A 19142-nucleotide genomic window follows, 5' to 3' on the forward strand; every position below is an offset into this window, starting at 1 on the left:
AATGTTCAAGACTTAATTAAATCTGTATTTGGGTAAGATGATGCAAACATACAATTTTTATTGTGTCTTACACTCTGAGTGGCAAATAATCTTTTACTACTTTATTAAAATATTGTGTAAAAACATTAATTATGAGCTATGAAAGTCAAGCGGGTCAAGCATTTTTCTGAGGAAGTTTAAAAAAAATTCAAAGAGATATTGTTTACAGTGGATTAGCCTTCATTAGTCTTCACTACCCTATATATTAACAACTTTTGGTTATATTTATAATTTATGAACAGTTAATTCATTATATTGATGTGCCATTTGTATGCAAGAGTGACATTCCTTTGTATTATGTGTGGATTGGAAAAAAAGTTATGCCAGTATGTCTCCCTCTAACAGGTACATTATTTTTAGTTAGGTATAGGTTTCTGATATAATCTTAAATAATCACAAAATGTATCAATTCAATATATTTCAGTTTTTGATATTGGTGTATCAAAAACATTGATGTACGCATATAATTTCATAAATTTGAAACGTTTAAAATGATTACATACCAATATAAAGAACCTTTCATCATTTTTGAAAAAGACTATAAATGAATGTCAAATGATTTATCTCCCCTTCATGAAGTATTGATTGGGAAATTAACCAGAGTTATCTTATATCAATCACAGGGAGGGACTAGCAAGCAATTTTTCTATTGTAGCTAGTATAACGTTAAAACAATTTTCCACTATAAATGAATGTTACTTTATACAAATTTTATAAGAAATTAAGAGGAGTTCTTATTACAATAGATTAATATGCTATATAAAGCTTATAAAAATATTGCTTGAAAGACAATTGAATTTAAATTTTTCCATTTCAAAAGATATCAAGAAATATTTCTTACATTAGCAAATCTCTGCATGTAAATTTTAACAATGTCTGGATCAGGACATTCTAATTTTTTGATGACATCAGAGCATTGATTCAACTGTGTAAATACATCTACGACCGATGAGGAAAATAATGCATGCTCAGCACTCTTCTGGAACTGTAATATAAATAAACAAACATTCAACAATAAGTAATGTTACAATAATTCAATAAATATACAAACTTTAAGTAAAGCAAACATAAATATTTTGAGTTCTGCCATAACTTGGAAGTGGAAATGTAAATGCTTAATCAGTGTGTTAAATTGACTTTTAGATAAATGTGTCATCTACAATTCTGCATTGTTCTGTGTGTGATTGCAATCAACACTGCTATTAAAACCAATTGCATGAGAATCCAGGGGCGGATCCTGCCATTTTTAAAAGGGGTGTTCCCAACCCAGGACAAAAGAAGGGGGGGGGGGGGGGGGGGGGGGGTGTTCCAACTATATGTCCCCATTCAAATGCATTGATCGGCCAAAAAAAGGGGGGTTCCACCCCCCACCCCCCCCTTGGATCCGCCAATGCAATCAATAAACCATCCCCTTATTACATGAAATCTACATCTAAAATTTTTTGCACATCGTAAGCACTGATATGTTTATATTAAATGGAAACATCATCATTCTAATTCAACCCTATACCCTTCATATATATCTATAAAGATTGTCCTTCACTAATTTGAGAGTATACATACGTCATCTTTCTTGTCTCTATCATAAGCACCATGTAAATATTCCATGGAGACATCATCATTTTCATTTAACCACTGTAGCACAAATGGAACAAACCACCTAAAAACAAACAACAGTTACTTCCCTTTATTAAGATTGAAAAACATTTATTTCCTAGCTATGGAAACTTATCAATATTAAAATGCTTCAAATTGGTAGTGAATACTATATACAAATATTCAACAAAAAAATTAAAGGCCTACCTTTTATGGAATATAGATATGGCTATATATATTTTAAGTAAGCAAAAAAAAATAGTACTAAGTCAATACATTTTCTTGCTGTTAATTCTAAAAAAACCACATATAGTGTAAAACAACTTAACATTTTAATTACGTTGTGTTGTAAAAGGTACATTAATCTTCTCAATGATCAAAATTGGTGTTTATCAAATTGCCATATAACCAGTGCAATTTTTCTGACAAAACAGTTGGTTCAAAATTTTTTAAATTTTCATATTTTTGTTTATTTACTTTGACAAAATTTTATGAAAATTAAACGAGCCAAATTATTTTAAATAGTGGAAGTGTTGGGTACCACTTAGTAGTTGATATTATTATACCTCAGTATGTTTTTTCTATATAAAAAAAAATGAAATAGTTGTGCTATTTCATTCTACAGACTATTTACCAGTCAATAGTTTCAAAGACTATTACCCCGGTCAATAGTTTCATAATCATCTTTCCCGTACTTTACATGCTTATTTTTCATATGCACGGAAAATCTAAGACAAGTATTTCAAGTCTAAAATTGCAATTAATGAAATATTTATAAATACAAGGAATACTATAAAAACAGATGTATAGTTCATCTTGTGCAGTTCAAGTTATGTGACATTTTTTTCTTTCCTTTCAGATGATATATTTACACTTTTAGAAAATTAGTTAATTTGGTATATAAAAACACTTAATGACTGTGTTGTTCAGTATAATAAAACACCTAATGACTGGATATTCCAGGATATCTCCTTTGAATTGAGGCACATCATTAACATATTTATTATACAACTGTTTAACATACTTACTTAGGATATTCTGGGATATCTCCTTTAAACTGAGGCACATCATTAACATATTTATTATACAACTGTTTAACTTGGAAGTGGAGATTCATGTATTCTGAACTTTTACATGTTCTCTCTTTTTCATGAACTGAAAAAAAATATACATTATAAATTATGGTGAAATAACATGTTTTCAAAACATCTTTCAGGATAAACACTTTCAAACTAACTTCACAGGGATGTTCATTTTTGACATTTTTGTACTTTGATGTAGTTGTATTGTGGAGATTAGATTCAAGCATATTTTATTTCTTCTCTACCAAGTCTCACAAATAAATCATAAAATGTTAGTTGGTTTAACCTATAATGTTTTTCTTATAAACAGTCAATGCACTATCTAGGTCAGTTTCTGATACGGACTTACAGAATAGATCAAACCTTAGTAAAGATATTTTTTGAGTGTCTTTTCAAATTATTGACATACCATACCACCTTATAAAGACAGTTGATGTTAGATGTGAGAGACCCACTTAAAATTTCAAAATTTGAATGCTGATTGTTTTTATATATAATATAAGAGAGGAAAACCAATTCATTAACAGAGTCACTATAAAAGAAGCCATAAATAGGTAGTATTCAACAACAGTTGAGCCTGTTCTCCAGGAATAATTCTTTAACTTTTGTTAGGTGACAAATTAGTGAAAACCATACCAAAATTAAGATTGTAGAAAATAGTTCTGGTAAAGCTGTGAAAATTGTTCATTGTACCGTAATCGGCCGTGTATAGTACGCATTTATGTATAGTCCGCACCCCCTTTCCATTACCAAACACCATAACATTCTCTATCCCTAATAACCTACCTTGTAATGCATAGCAAGCATCTTGTGCAAATAAAGTCCACATGTTAGAGGCACTGACTTGTCCAACATTTAATTCTGAGGGAAATCTACAAACACACATCATACAAATCAATTATTCTTACTCTTCTGGTTTCAATAATTCATTCTTAAAGGATGAAATATACTATTATATATATACAAATAGGCTTGGGGACAGAAGGTAGAAAAACAAACTAAAAATAAAATGTTAAGTTACTTCTAGAACTAAATACATGTATGAGTACTTACATGGTACATAAGAGCACAATAAACTAAGCTGATAAGGCAATAAACAGAGCAAGCTAAAAATAATCATAGAACGATTGAAAATAAAAGTAAGCAAATCATAGAAAGATTGAAAATAAAAGTAAGCAAATCATAGAAAGATTGAAAATAAAAGTAAGCAAATCATAGAAAGATTGAAAATAAAAGTAAGCAAATCATAAAAAGATTGAAAATAAAAGTAAGCAACAAAATATATAACCAAAAAGATAAATAAACAAACAATAAAATACATAAAACAAACATGCAATAAAAAGAAGTAAAACACAAAATATTGAAACAGAAAATAACTTAAATAAAAAAAGGATAAAAACCAAAAAATATTTGAAGGAAAGAAAAATAAACTTAGGCATGTTAGGAAGGGTTAGGTTCTTGTTAAATGAACCCGATTGTAATTGATTTCCATTTGCAAGCATAATCCTCCCTGAGACCAGAAGTTTTAGATACCTTTAATAAACTGTGAGAACAGAGAGCTATTTCTCGCCTGAATGTGACTTTAAAAGTATAATGCAAAAGTTGAAATCAAAATGGCAATAATTTAAACTGAAAACTACAACACTGTAGAACATTTCAATGATAAGTGACTAAAGGTCCAGGGCCAAATAACTGCCCTGGAAATAGCAAATGCCACAACAACTGCATATCAAATACCATTGAATTACCATTAAAAACTGCTCTAATCCGAAATTTTTACATGTAACTTTGTAAAAGTTTGAAAGTCAATTAACAATTGAACTGTAGGGGCGAGCTTACAGAGGGAAAACAATTAACTGAAACTAATTTTATCTTTTACTTTTCAAGAATTTCTCTATTACTGGATATTAGATACTAGTTCTTAACATTAATCTTTTTAACTTCATAATTATGCTAGCATGAAATCTTTTAGGACTATAACAACACTATATCTTGGTAATGAACTGTTTTAGAATTTATATGTCTATAGGTGATTTCTTCTTTGGTACTAAAAAATGCAAATAGCATCAATATCCATTGTTCAGGACTCTTTTTAACCCACCACAATGTTTTGGTGTCTAGCATAAGACAAGTATATGATTTTAAAACCATGAATTTAATAAGTTTGTCTTCTCATTAGTAGCTTTCACAGCTGAAATAATCTGTACTATAAATTTACATTATGAGTACAATATATTGTGGACAACACAGCTGATTGGACACAGACTTACGGCCCTCCAGCCTTGATCAGATCGCCTTCAAGTTTTGGATCTATGATGACCTGCCTATCAATCAAACCATCATATGTTTTTCATATAAATCAAACTTTGACATTTTTTTGTTAAATTGAGACAGATATAATTATACAAAAGGGTTCAAAATAAATGACAAAAAATCTGATGGTCTATCAGAAGTTCTCTGACTTTCCTGCAAAATAACAACATAAAGATGACTTTGTTTATTAAGGATCAGCCATCTATAAAACGGTCTGGATTAAATGAAAACAAATATCAATGAAGATTTCACACGTTTCAATTTTTTTCTTTGAACATTTATAAAAAATCTAGCTTTAATTAACAGTAATTTAAGTGTTTCTTGACTATTACAGCAACTTACTGATTTAATACAGGTGTATAACATTTTCTATCTTCCTCTATCACAGACACAATTAAAGCAATTAATTTCCGCCAGAATTCTAAACTATGAGCACTGGGACCTTCTTGGTCTATATTAACACTTTCTGAGGCATTACCCTCTTGAAATTCTCGCTGATACAGTTCGTAGCAATTGTCAAATAAGAACTGGTATGTAGACTTTATACATGCTATAACACAGTCTTTTACTACAGTACTGGCCCGTGGAGGACTTGGTAATTCTTGAACCTGGAAAAGTTAAATAAACTGTTTTAGATATATGAATCCTCCCTAAAAAAAGGAAATTTATATCATATTGTACTACATGCCAAAAAAATAGATTATAATAAAAATAAAGTGCAAATAAAAATTACATAAAGTGTGGAATTCAAACTAATATTGCTATTTAAAGTAAAGGTTAAAACAGGGTCACAGTCCCCCAATCTTTCAATTTGACTTTTATCTTTTTTTATCACAATCACATCAATAAATCTCTATGAAAATCTTAAACTTATGTTTTACTTATTTGGAATTTACTGGATACAAATAACAACAGAAGACAAATGTTAAAAAGAAAGTGAATGATTGAAAAAACATGCAAAATACATGAGCTTGGAATTAAATGTTGGTATGTGACATCTGAATATGGGATACTTTTGTTTGTATTTGTATATGGTCTGAAAAGTTGTAAAACCCAATTTCAATTGTAAGGTTTGTAATTTTGTATTTTATTTATTACCAATTGTTTATATTAGAATGTATCGAGTATATTGGAAAATATCATATGGATTAAAGGAAAAGAGAGAACGTAAGAAAGCTAGGTCACTTTAAATGTATAATCTTTATAGAAAGACATTAATATGCAGAAAACTGATTGGACGTTGATTAGTTAAAAGCTAAGATGATATAAGACATGTTAAAAATACTTATCTCGATTCAAGGATATCAAATACCATGACAAAAAGTACACTAATAAAACACTAGTTCGTTCTTTTTTCCAGAAGTAACAGAAAAGGTGAGTAATTAAACATTAAAAGGACATACAAAAAGAACTGACAATATTACTATCCAGCTTTGTAGTCTTAAATTTTTTTAATTAAAAAAAAAACAAAGCAGAAAAGCTGCAGTCAACATTTGTGACAAAACTAATTAAAAGTTATTTCTAAGCAACACTTATACTTCTTAAAGACATTATTTGTTAAACTGTGTACTTAGAAATATTGATGTGCAAGCTTATTGATAGAAAAAATTAATAAAAATCATTTACATGAACTTTCAATATAGAAATATTGCCTTTTCTTGATTACAACAGTTAATTACAATTCAAAAGTTGTGTCTGTGCAGGTTTAATAAAAATTAAAGATAGATGTTTTAACAAAGTGGGTTATCCATTTAAAGATTGTTTCTTTTTTTTGGTACAATTTAAAAAACAATGTCTTCTTGATATCTGTATTTTGTACGTCATGTATTTGTAGTTTTCTCTTATCTATGAACATTCAATGCTAACCTCGGGATAAGGTCCATTTGAATTTGCTTAGTAACTTAATTCAAAGGTGTGAATGAAAGGGGAAGTAGATCCTTAAGCAGTACAGCTGTGCGTGTCAATTGTGAACTAACCCAATTTTTTTTTATCATGACCAGTCCACTGATCCACAATGTGATACAAATGTAACGACAGTTAGTACACATCAAAGAAAAAATGCACAAATTACGGATAATAACTACATGTATTATTACTCTAAGCTCTTATAGTCTGTTGTTCTTGTTGGTTGTCATTTTCAGAGGGAAATGATTAAATAATATGGAAATTTTGTTATTTTTTCAATTCATTTTTTTCCCCTACTATTTACCAGAATGTGATTTGATTATTAGTATCATCCTTGCTTAAATGGAACAAACACTGATAAAGGTCAAGATTTCAGTGTTTGCAAGGGAGGTAATATTTTGACATGTGAATAAAACAATATATGGTTTAAAGGCCAGCTGTCACAACCATAACCAAAACTATACAAAACCTCTCAACTCTCAGTGAAAGATATAATAAAGAGTGTATATGCTTAGAAAATATAATACTTTATATGCAAACACTGTATATGCTAAGATAATTGATGCTGTATGCTAAGTATGCATTCTTTGTACATTGTTTAATTTAAAACACCAAACAAAAACAATCATACAAAAAGTTCTCAAAGTCTTGACAATTGAACCCACTATGTTTTAATAGAGTAAAGTGAAGATCCCTATACATGTAAAGCAGAACGTTGATGTATATGTTAGTAAAGTGTCTATTAAGTCCTACTTATAACTTACAGCAGTATTAACCTGTACATAGATATAGTCTTATAATCAATATTCTTATATATAATATATACAGAGGCTGAGGCCAGAGATATGATAGTCTTACAAATAAAGTGTCTATTAAGTCCTACTTATAACTTACAGCAGTATTAACCTGTACATAGATATAGTCGTGTAATCAATATTCTTATATATAATATATACAGAGGCTGTGGCCAGAGATATGATAGTCTTACAACAAATACATCTCAGTCACATGTAATATTTACACACAAGGGTTGTCTACATGGGAAGTCTTATAAATAAAATGTTTGATTACATTCTTAATGTTGCATGCAAGATGAGTTGGACATGTAAAATATCTTTAAATCACTTTTTCACTTTTTAAATCACCCCCCCCCCCCCCCTCCCAAGAAAATTTAACAAGATTAGACACCCTTTTATGGGAATTAGTTTTTTCTGAGTATAATTAACTAGATCTTAATTTGCAATCTTAAAAACCCTTCATGATACAAGAAGTTGATATAGGTTTGGTTGTGTCCTGACTTATATGCTATGGTCTTGGCAAAGTCAGCAAACATTCCCTTGGGAAATTTATAATTCATTGAAATTTTAATCCCACTGTTCCCACCAAATGATTGACACTAGAAAGCACAAAATAACATGACATTTCAAATTAATGTGGCCATTTATATAAAATCAAATTAAACCAAACAATAACGTTAATTTGATTACAAAATATTCATAAGACAAAAATTGAAACTATGAATAATCAGGTAACCTTTTCTAAAATCCCTCCATTTTGTTTATAAAGATGTTAACCTTTGCCAAGTTGTAATATCCTTACCTTCATTCTAAAGAAAGTTATACTAGTGAGCAAATCTACAGTAGATTTTAAATCTTGTAGCCTAGCCTGGTCAGATGCTGGGAAATTGTTCTGAAAAATTTAAGTATAAAATTCAAATCTGCATCTAATTCTTATGATCTATTTTACTCTAATGGTTTATAAGTTTAATAATATAAATGAAATCATTTCATTAAATACAAGTTCTAGTTATCTGCCTGTTCTGTATTTGGTCATATTTATCAAATCATTAACTAACCAATTCTAGGAAAGTAGTATGAACATGAATCTGCTTTGACAGCAATTAAACCTATACTTATCTTCCTGAAAGAACTCACCCTGTACATAGATAAATCTATCCTGAGAGAATTGTGCAACTGGTCCAACAACTTCACAAACTTTTCTTTCTGTATAAAAAGAAAATAAAGAAAGAATTAACATTAAATAAATAGTATTTGAGTTTTTAACCTTCTTGATACCATTATATATTTAAAATACTTTTTTTTTTCAATTTCTAATTTTTGTGTATACAAAATTAACTTCTCTGGAGAAGAGGTTTGATTTATGTATATTTTTTTTGATTGAGTTAAGTCTGCCAATTGATATTTTATCGTGTGTTTTTCTATGTTGTAATGTTATGCTATTGTTTCCAAAAAAGGGAGAAGGTGTGGATCCATTAAAATGTCTAATCCTGCTGCAAATGTTTGCACCTGTCCTAAGTCAAGAATCTGATGTACAGTAGTTGTCGTTTGTTTATGTAATATATACTTGTTTCTCGTTTTGTTTATATAGATTAGACCGTTGGTTTTCCTGTTTGAATGGTTTTACATTAGTAATTTGGGGCCCTTTATAGCTTGTTGTTCGGTGTGAGCCAAGGCTCCGTGTTGAAGGCCTTACATTGACCTATAATGGTTTACTTTTTTAAATTGTTATTTGGAAGGAGAGTTGTCTCATTGGCACTTATAATGTATGTGTTCCTTTCCTATTGATGTTATATTTGATTGTTTTATAATGTATGTGTTCCTTTCCTATTGATGTTATATTTGGTTGTTTTATAATGTTTGTGTTCCTTTCCTATTGATGTTATATTTGTTGTTTTATAATGTATGTGTTCCTTTCCTATTGATGTTATATTTGGTTGTTTTACAATGTATGTGTTCCTTTCCTATTGATGTTATATTTGGTTGTTTTATAATGTATGTGTTCCTTTCCTATTGATGTTATATTTGTTGTTTCATAATGTATGTGTTCCTTTCCTATTGATGTTATATTTGTTGTTTTATAATGTATGTGTTCCTTTCCTATTGATGTTATATTTGGTTGTTTTATAATGTTTGTGTTCCTTTCCTATTGATGTTATATTTGTTGTTTTATAATGTATGTGTTCCTTTCCTATTGATGTTATATTTGTTGTTTTATAATGTATGTGTTCCTTTCCTATTGATGTTATATTTGGTTGTTTTATAATGTATGTGTTCCTTTCCTATTGATGTTATATTTGGTTGTTTTATAATGTATGTGTTCCTTTCCTATTGATGTTATATTTGTTGTTTTATAATGTATGTGTTCCTTTCCTATTGATGTTATATTTGGTTGTTTTATAATGTATGTGTTCCTTTCCTATTGATGTTATATTTGGTTGTTTTATAATGTATGTGTTCCTTTCCTATTGATGTTATATTTGTTGTTTTATAATGTATGTGTTCCTTTCCTATTGATGTTATATTTGGTTGTTTTATAATGTATGTGTTCCTTTCCTATTGATGTTATATTTGGTTGTTTTATAATGTATGTGTTCCTTTCCTATTGATGTTATATTTGGTTGTTTTATAATGTATGTGTTCCTTTCCTATTGATGTTATATTTGTTGTTTTATAATGTATGTGTTCCTTTCCTATTGATGTTATATTTGTTGTTTTATAATGTATGTGTTCCTTTCCTATTGATGTTATATTTGGTTGTTTTATAATGTATGTGTTCCTTTCCTATTGATGTTATATTTGGTTGTTTTATAATGTTTGTGTTCCTTTCCTATTGATGTTATATTTGTTGTTTTATAATGTATGTGTTCCTTTCCTATTGCTGTGTGTTTGTTTTTTCTACATTGACTACATGTATAGGGGAAGTGTTGAGATCTCAAAAAAACATGTTTAACCCAGCCGCATTTTTGAGCCTGACCTAAATCAGAAATCTTTGGGCTTTGTTACTCTTGTATGATTTTAAATTTTAATATCTTTTATATAATTTGAAGTTTCATATGAAGTCCATTATCACTAAACTAATACACATTTTTGTTTGGTGGCCAACTGAAGCACGCATTCCTTTCTCTTTGTATTGAAGACCCATTGGTGGCCTTCAGCAGTTTTCTGCTCTTTGGTTGTCAGAGTTGTTGTCTCTTTGACACATTCCCCATTTCAATTCTCCATTTTATTTCCTTACCCCAAAGTTTGAAGCAGCAAATCTATCACTTGCTGACACAGCAGTAGAGGCTGTAGTGTGTGCATAGAAGGCGTTGATATTGGCAAGTAATGTACTCATAACAGCAGGCACGCCAGGACACATGTACTTTGTGGAAAGACAGGAAAAATGCCTGAAATATATAAACGGATGAACATGTAACAGAAAGTATTACAGGAAACCGGCGCTTCCTGGAAGACAGGAAAATTGGCTAAAATAAATAAAAGGATGAACAAGTGAAACTGTGAGCTACTGCTCACTGATGATACCCCCGCCACAAGTGGATAATATCAATAGTGTAAAAATATGCAAGTGTTCGGTAAACAGGAAGTTGTCAAGTGATCAATCTGAAAACGCATCACACGGTATAGCTGACTTAGATAAACCCTGAAACCAAATTTCAGAAATCCTTGTATTGTAGTTCGTGAGAAAAATCTGACGAAAATTTTCAACTTGGCTATCATGTGTAAAATCATACAAGTGTTCGGTAAACAGGAAGTCTGTGATGAATCTGAAAACGCATCACACGGTATGGCTGACATATATAAATGTTGATACCAAATTACAGAAAGGGTGGATGTGTAGTTCCTGAGAAAAATGTGACGAAAGTTTCGTGGGACGGACTGACGGACGGACAGACAGAGGTAAAACAGTATCCCCCTTTTTTAAAGCGGGTTTAAAGGGGAAAAGGGGGGGTATAAAAAGATCAAAATATTTTAAGAATGTAGTCATAACATCAAGCAAGTCGATGTACATGCACTTTTGGAAATATCAGGAAAAATGGCACAAATACATAAAAGGATAAAAAGGAGCAAAATATGTTTATGAATGTAGTCAAAACAGCAGACAAGCCAGACAGAGTACATGTATTTTTGGAAATGTTAAGAAAAAAAACTACATTTTATCAAAGAATTAACTTTTAAAAATAGAAGGCACATAAAAAAGTACTTCATCAAAAGACAAAAAAAATGGCTGAAATATATTAAAGAATAAACTCTCAATACTAGATAATTATCAGGACACATTTTTTTAGTGCAAGCAGGGCAAACGACTGAAAAATAATCATAAACTTAATGTTCTTTGTTATTGTAGTTAAAAGTTAAAATCTTTTGTTAAAATAAGAAATAAATCAAATATTATGTCAATTTTTGTCAATTTGATCATATATAAATTTATTGTACAATGTCATAGATTAGTTAACTCACGTCATTGCTTGGTATATAGATTCTATTCCATATCTCATAGCAAATTCATCTACAATTTCTTGTGCTGGCTCATCAAAGTAAACCTTCCAAGCTTCATCCTAAAATGTTATATCATTAAAATAGAACAGCATAATATATATATTAGGTGTCACGATATCACAGTAGCATGGGTTCAAATCCAGACGAGGGAAGAACAAATTTCGCAAATTTACAGATCTAACATTGTTGGGTTGATGTTTAGACGAGTTGTATATATATTCGAACCCATGCTACTGTGATACTGTGACACCAAATCGCCTGCACTGCTGCCGCTAGACCACACGACCACCTGGGCTCTACAAAAATAAAGCTTTCAGTGGCCGTCTGTTACCTTTCCTCGTCAGTTTTAATCTAGTGGTGTACTACAGTACATGATATATAAGGCATGGAGATGTATATACCAGTAAGTGTCTAAGGCATGGAGATATATATATAAGTGTCTTAGAATGTAACTTTAACACAGTAGCTCAAGCTACAAAGATATTTTTTGTCATGCATTCGTTTTCACCTAGATAGATGCACACGCCCGATGAAGCTAATTTGTTTAGTGAAATATTTCTAGAATAATATATAAAATATAACAACTAATTTTATAACACTAATTAGTGTGTTAAAGTTACATTCTTAGACACTTATATAATATAATTTAGTAACTGCATCAGTTTATTTACAAACTGATCTAGGTCTAGATAGATTGAATGTTGATTGTTGCTTTTTTTAGACACTATATATATATATAATTGTTAATTCATAATAGAAAATTTGAATCAAGTTTCCAGTAGGCAGATGTAAATTTTTCAATTTGATTTATTTTTTAAATAATTGTAACAGTATCTTTCTCATTTATCTTTTAAATTGCTTACTATAAATTCAGAAATTATTGCTTGCATTTATTATTGCGACTTTGTCATTTTAGACTTAAATGCGATTTTAATTTTTACGATTTTGAGAAAAACCCTGTTAAATTCATATAAAATATATCAAAATGGGAGTTAAAATTATTGCGTTTACAACTCAGTCGCATTTTTCGCAATAATGAAAACCTTGCATTAATTTCTGAATTTACAGTATATGAGAATTTTTTTTCAAATGGTCATCAGTGTTTTTAATTGTAAACAATGTTTCTTTTGACTTTTATAGCTAGTGGTAAACAAATGCTTTAATGAGTATGTACAGATTATATATATACTGACCCCCTTGGCATCTGGAAGTTTGACCACACCTCCTGACTGCTCACAAAGATAATGGAATAGATTCTGGAATAACAAAAAAAAAACACCATTAAATTATAACTTACAGTTCACATTTGAATATGGATTATAGTACTATTTCTTTAAATCAAATATTCAAAAAGGACATAAATTTTACATGTTGTTGAAAATTTATAATTTGAGTAAATAATACAGAATACCTTCTACAAATTTCTGCAGTAAAGACCCTTCCTATTAGTTTGTCTTCCTCAACTTTGATTGTTTTAAGTGTTTGAGATAGATGTATAAATGGTTGTATATTATAGAGGAACATCCTGAAAATTAAGCCTGGGTTACGGTCAGATGACAAACATTTGGTGACTACACAATTTGGGGGGGATAAAAAGGGGGTGGTACTATACACAACTGCATACTATACTATAAATGGCTGAATACAGTATTCTCATCATGAACAACTATTGAACAAATTCTGTCCTCATTTCTTGTCAAATGTCCAATTATGTGTACATACATAGTGTGTATACCAAAGTGAACACAGTTGTCAGCTTACCTCGTGTAGACATGTATACTGTACATGGTAGGGAGCAACTTTCTCCTCTCCTTTAATTTCTACACTAATGTGTAAACGTATAGCACCAGAAACAGCTGATTTGTCAGTTCTCTTTTCTGTAATGGCAAATTTGATTATAGGAAAAAATATAACATGGCACATAACACATCTGACAATATATTTTCACATCAAAATGCAAAAATTATTCATAACTATAATTTTCAGGAATTTCAAATTTGTATGTTTATGTATATTTTAAAATTAATTCTGTAAAAAAGAATATCTGGTAAATAAAATTTTCTGAATTTTATCCTCCCTATTCAAAGATATGCAGTAATTTGTATTCTATATATTCGACGTCATCAGACATGGTTGTCTATTTTCATAACATCACAATAGGAAAATATAGAAGAAACCAAGAAAAATTTGACATCATAATTAAATTTCAACCATTTGCCAAGAACAAAGATCTCATAAGGTAGGAGAAATACTTTTTCACACTGATCAAGAAAAGTGAAAATAACACAAACAAATTTAGCGGAATCTTATTCTCACTCGACCCAACTGAGAAAAAAATATTACTGTGGATTCATTATTATTCATTGGATACCAATTTTCGTGAATTTCGTGGGTAAAGATGAACCACGAAATTAAATGTTCAAAGAATGACAAATTTCCCATATGTTCTGTACACAGAAATCAGCAAACCATGAAATCAAATATCAACGAAAATGCAAGTTTTCCTCAATCCACGAAAATTGATACCCACGAAAATAAAAGAATCCACAGTATCCGTTGAGCTGCTAGAGATTAAACATTTGTACAAAAAAAGATCAAAGTTAAATTATGAAAATAGCAACAATGAATTATATTTTATAATTTGAAATCATACGATACTTGGTTTCAAAGGGATATGATCTATTAATTCATGAAACAAAATCCTTTAAAACACTTCTCAAGGCAACATCATAAGAACAGCACTTTGGTTGCAATTCTTTATCTCAGCTTAATTTGCTTGATCAAATAAATGTGCACAAAAATTTCATGAAAAATTGAGAGCTTATAAACTGCAGCTTAAAAGAACTGTTTCTAATGAAGCTCCTATTCAAATTGAGCTGTTACAATTCAATATACTATACAAATGTGATGTAAATAATTCAATAATTATTGTTCATTATTCATATAGAGCATAAAATAAAATACATTAAGGAGGCTTGCTGGTATAAAATTTTTGAAAAAAAATAAACATTAATTTTTCATTAATACAAATTTTATTTATTACCTTTAGTAGTTGTTACTTTATCTTATGGTACAAAAAATATTCCAAAAAATTGATTTGTGTTGGCCCAGGTGACTTTTAAAATGTAGATATCATTGAAAACGTTCTAAATTTTCTCCCTTTGATGCGATAATGCCATTTTTTGGCATGTCAATTGAAATATCTTTCTGAACTCATGGGTGACCTATATTTTTTATTATTGTTTTCAAATAAGCTGTACATAAACTAAATAATTGTAAAATTTAATCGATTTCTGTAATTTAGTTCTTTTTTTATTTGGATATTACTACTATTTCTCCTATCAGTTAAACAGAAAAAAAGGACATTAACAAAAATGTATGCTTCTTTCGAAGGCAGATTGTGAGCGTAAATGAATGGTGACCCCATTTTTTAATTTCATTTTTCTTTTAAGTATAAGATAAAGTTCATTTATAGAGAAATACATTGAAATCCTATATTAAAGAATAAAATTGATTTAGACCCGCAAGCCCCCTTAAATGATTGTCCTGTTGCATTTGTTGCAAATTAATAATTATTTCTGAAAATAAGTTGAATTAATGCATATCACGTAGTATGATTTGTTGGTCATTAAGTGAAACATCCATTTTAATGTTTTCTAATAAAATAAAATGTTTTTATACTGCAACTACTTCTGTATATTTTCTAAATATAGTAACACAGCTATAATTTGTGCAATTTCAATTTCTTCAGGGAATACTTTTTTCCACAGTCAGGAGTTCATTAAAGGATGAAAATAAGTTTGAAATTTGTTTTAAAGTTTAAATAGCTATCAATGTATTACTTTAAGTTGCAGTATAGAAACAATATTAGGTCAATGTCATAAAAGTTATAAACTTTTTAGTATTCAGCACAAAACTTGGGAAGGTCTTCATAGAACCTCGCCCTTCCCCAGTTTCTCAGCCTCATACAATTTTTTTATATATTTTTCCAACATTGCCCTAATATTGTATATAACATGTATAAATCAGTAAGAAATCAGGAATCTATCTTTAAATAAAATCATGCTATAAATAAGGCAAATGTAAATAAATTGCTTGTTTCTCAAACCTCATTATAAAAATTATGCCTGATAAAAACTTGTCAAATATGAAAATTAGTTTAGAAATAATAAATTTCCTCCAAAATATTTTTGTCATGTTATAAAGAACATAAATAAAAATCAAATGACATTTTTTTTTTTAAATTTATCTTGATTTGAGTACAAACAAACAATTTATTTTACTCTGCCTATGTTTGTAAGTCTATAAATAGAATAGAAACTAACAATTATTATCAAAGCTGAAACAAAAAGTTGACGAAGTTGAATAGATTAGATGTATGATAAATTTTGTGACAGACAGTCATCACAATGCATTTACATGCAAATTATAAAAAAAAGAAAGATCTATTGAAATAATATTTATTTACTTTATGAACTAAAAGTGATACAAATTCTACGACAAAATAATGTGACATTTAATCAGTTATATATGTGACATGCATACTTCTGTCTCAGAAATTCTTGAATTGATTTCAACCATACATTTCATTTAACTGTTAATTTTAGCAATGATCAAATGTTGGTACAAGGGCTGTCTAAATTCTTGCAAGTCTGTATGCTTCTTTAAATAAATCCATTTTTTTTCTTGTACTAGTCTGAAATCATCCATTCAATAGATGATAACTTTTAATATCATTTCCTATTAGGAATTCTTTTCATACTGTCAGAAGTTCAACAGTAGTTGTATTAATGTACCACTAATGAAAAAAAAAAATTGTTAGTACAAAGGGAAGTATACTTAAGTCATGCTGTGTTAGATAAAATATACCAGTTTCAAACAGGATAGTTAAGGTATAATAGCACACTTTATAAAGTCAGGACTAAATTTCAAGGTATCGTATCTTAAATTACTTTTAACAAAATCTCATTTTGTAAATTTTGTTTTGGTCAAAAGCACTATTATAAATCCTTTTTTCATAACATGTTCATATCTTACTCCTTTGCTCTGACATTTAAACTGTAGATCTGCAATAGTCAAACTACACTTTTGTTCTGAGACTGTCAGAGAAGGGCAACACCCTTATATTTATATTTGACATTCTCATTTTTGTTTTTTGTTTTGAATTTCTTTTGAATTTCTTTGCCAAAAAGTTTGAACAGACTCTGTTTTACTCAAATATATTCATCATTATCAACAGAAGACTGAGATTTTTTATAATTGAAATTTCTCTTTATATCACTTAAAATAGTATTGCAAAATTTGAAAACCTTGAATCTTTATTTTTAAATAAATCTTTTGAGATGAAAGACACAATAGAATTACAAAATGCACTACCAATTAAATAAATTAGAGAGTTACAGCAACATACAAATTGGTATTATTTTGAAAATAACAAGTTAATGAAAAAGAAAGTATGCATATTAACATATAGATGAATTGAAAATAGATATAGATTCTGGGAAAAAAAGAAAAAAAACTGCAGAATTTGACAGACGACACACGCTTGAGCATTGTGCAGGGCTGACTGACCTAAATTATACCATACATCCATTTCCCCACTCAAAGTAGTCACGTCAATAATTGTTTGACCCAAAAAATCATCTGATTCTCTCGTAAATTTTTGTCTCAGCTTTGATTTGATGTCATCATCCTCATCCCTGGAAAGATACAAAAATAAGTTCAATCACAAAGCCCACTTAACACTGTACCCATGATGCAGTTCACATTATAAACTGTCATAATTAAAACAACTTCTAGTCTAACTCACCCAAATTATACCACACGTCCATTTCACCACTCAATGTACGAACTTCTATTATTGTTTGACCCAGAAAATCATCAGATTCTCTGGTCAATTTCTGACGTAACTTGGATTTCAAATCATTATCTTCATCCCTATAATTTACAATATTGTAGCCTTGTCAATATGAATGTAAAATATTTGACAATGTGTTAGTTTTAAAAGTAAGTACATTATTTAAATACTTGCAAGCTTGTATGTCAACCTACTGTATTGTAATATTCATACTGTTGTCCATTGTTCCCTATATCCTAAGTTACGTTTTCTGTTCTTGTTTTTTTTTTTTTAATTTTTTTTTCATAATTTATAATAAGATGCTTTTCATGTCATGCAAATAAAAAATTACATATAAACTACAATACATTTTCCTATACATACCACACTCTAACTTTTATTCTGTCTGAGGAATTATGGCACTCACTGAAAAGAACAAATAAAAATAAAATTAAATATTATAGGAATTACCTGACTAGTGACATGTGGGTTTTTTTAATTAAAGGATCACTTGCAGTTAAATTCATGTTCACCGATTTCACTCATCATCAATATTTCTTAGCTTATTTTGACAAAATTGAACCATACTGGCTGCTAAAAGCGATATATTATTTCATTCATTCAACATAGTAATTGATATAGTTTTTCAGCTATTTTAAATAGAGAACATGTTACATGTCTAGCACACAAAATTTTAAGCCTATCTAAGATAGATTTAAAAAAAAAAATATGTTCTTTTATCCTTTACAAACAGAATAACTTAAAATAAATTAAAATATACATACAAATAAAATTTTTCATTCCAGATTGGATTCAGGTCCTGTGGTACTGTTTTTGTACGTTTCTTCACTTTGCCAACTTGAACTGTGACATAGGGATCACTTGTACCTGTTTTATCTTTACCAATCAAACCTTGGGCACATTTTACTGAAATAATTAAAAATGGAAAATTCAAATAAAAATATAATCCTTTTTCTTTTTACAAATCAACGATTTTTAATTTCTATTATTTCTTAAAATTTACAGAAGACATCTTATAAAGTATTGATCATTTTGCATTACCTAGTCTACCAG

General features: G+C 29.3%; 1 protein-coding gene across 20 annotated transcripts in view; it reads right to left on the reverse strand.

Moving 5' to 3' along the window:
- LOC134714885 (protein unc-13 homolog B-like) overlaps positions 1–19142 on the reverse strand; it is a 129924-nt gene that overhangs the window by 19375 nt on the left and 91407 nt on the right. For 11 of the 20 annotated variants that reach the window (XM_063576551.1, XM_063576555.1, XM_063576548.1 and 8 more), the window contains 15 exons: positions 18854–18995; positions 18453–18494; positions 17804–17931; positions 13994–14109; positions 13426–13488; positions 12194–12291; positions 10971–11121; positions 8870–8938; positions 8535–8624; positions 7700–7711; positions 5373–5638; positions 3504–3589; positions 2664–2790; positions 1603–1699; positions 881–1024 (listed from right to left, as the gene is read on the reverse strand). In XM_063576551.1, the coding sequence (XP_063432621.1) occupies positions 881–1024; positions 1603–1699; positions 2664–2790; positions 3504–3589; positions 5373–5638; positions 7700–7711; positions 8535–8624; positions 8870–8938; positions 10971–11121; positions 12194–12291; positions 13426–13488; positions 13994–14109; positions 17804–17931; positions 18453–18494; positions 18854–18995 (1631 nt within the window). Of the gene's footprint in view, positions 1–880; positions 1025–1602; positions 1700–2663; positions 2791–3503; positions 3590–5372; positions 5639–7699; positions 7712–7829; positions 7842–8534; positions 8625–8869; positions 8939–10970; positions 11122–12193; positions 12292–13425; positions 13489–13993; positions 14110–17803; positions 17932–18041; positions 18170–18452; positions 18495–18853; positions 18996–19142 lie in introns of all 20 variants that reach the window. The other 9 variants (XM_063576562.1, XM_063576557.1, XM_063576550.1 and 6 more) reach the window with 4 other exon arrangements.

Source organism: Mytilus trossulus, chromosome 4, assembly GCF_036588685.1.
Source record: "Mytilus trossulus isolate FHL-02 chromosome 4, PNRI_Mtr1.1.1.hap1, whole genome shotgun sequence".
In the NCBI taxonomy this organism is placed as follows: Eukaryota; Metazoa; Mollusca; class Bivalvia; order Mytilida; family Mytilidae; genus Mytilus; species Mytilus trossulus.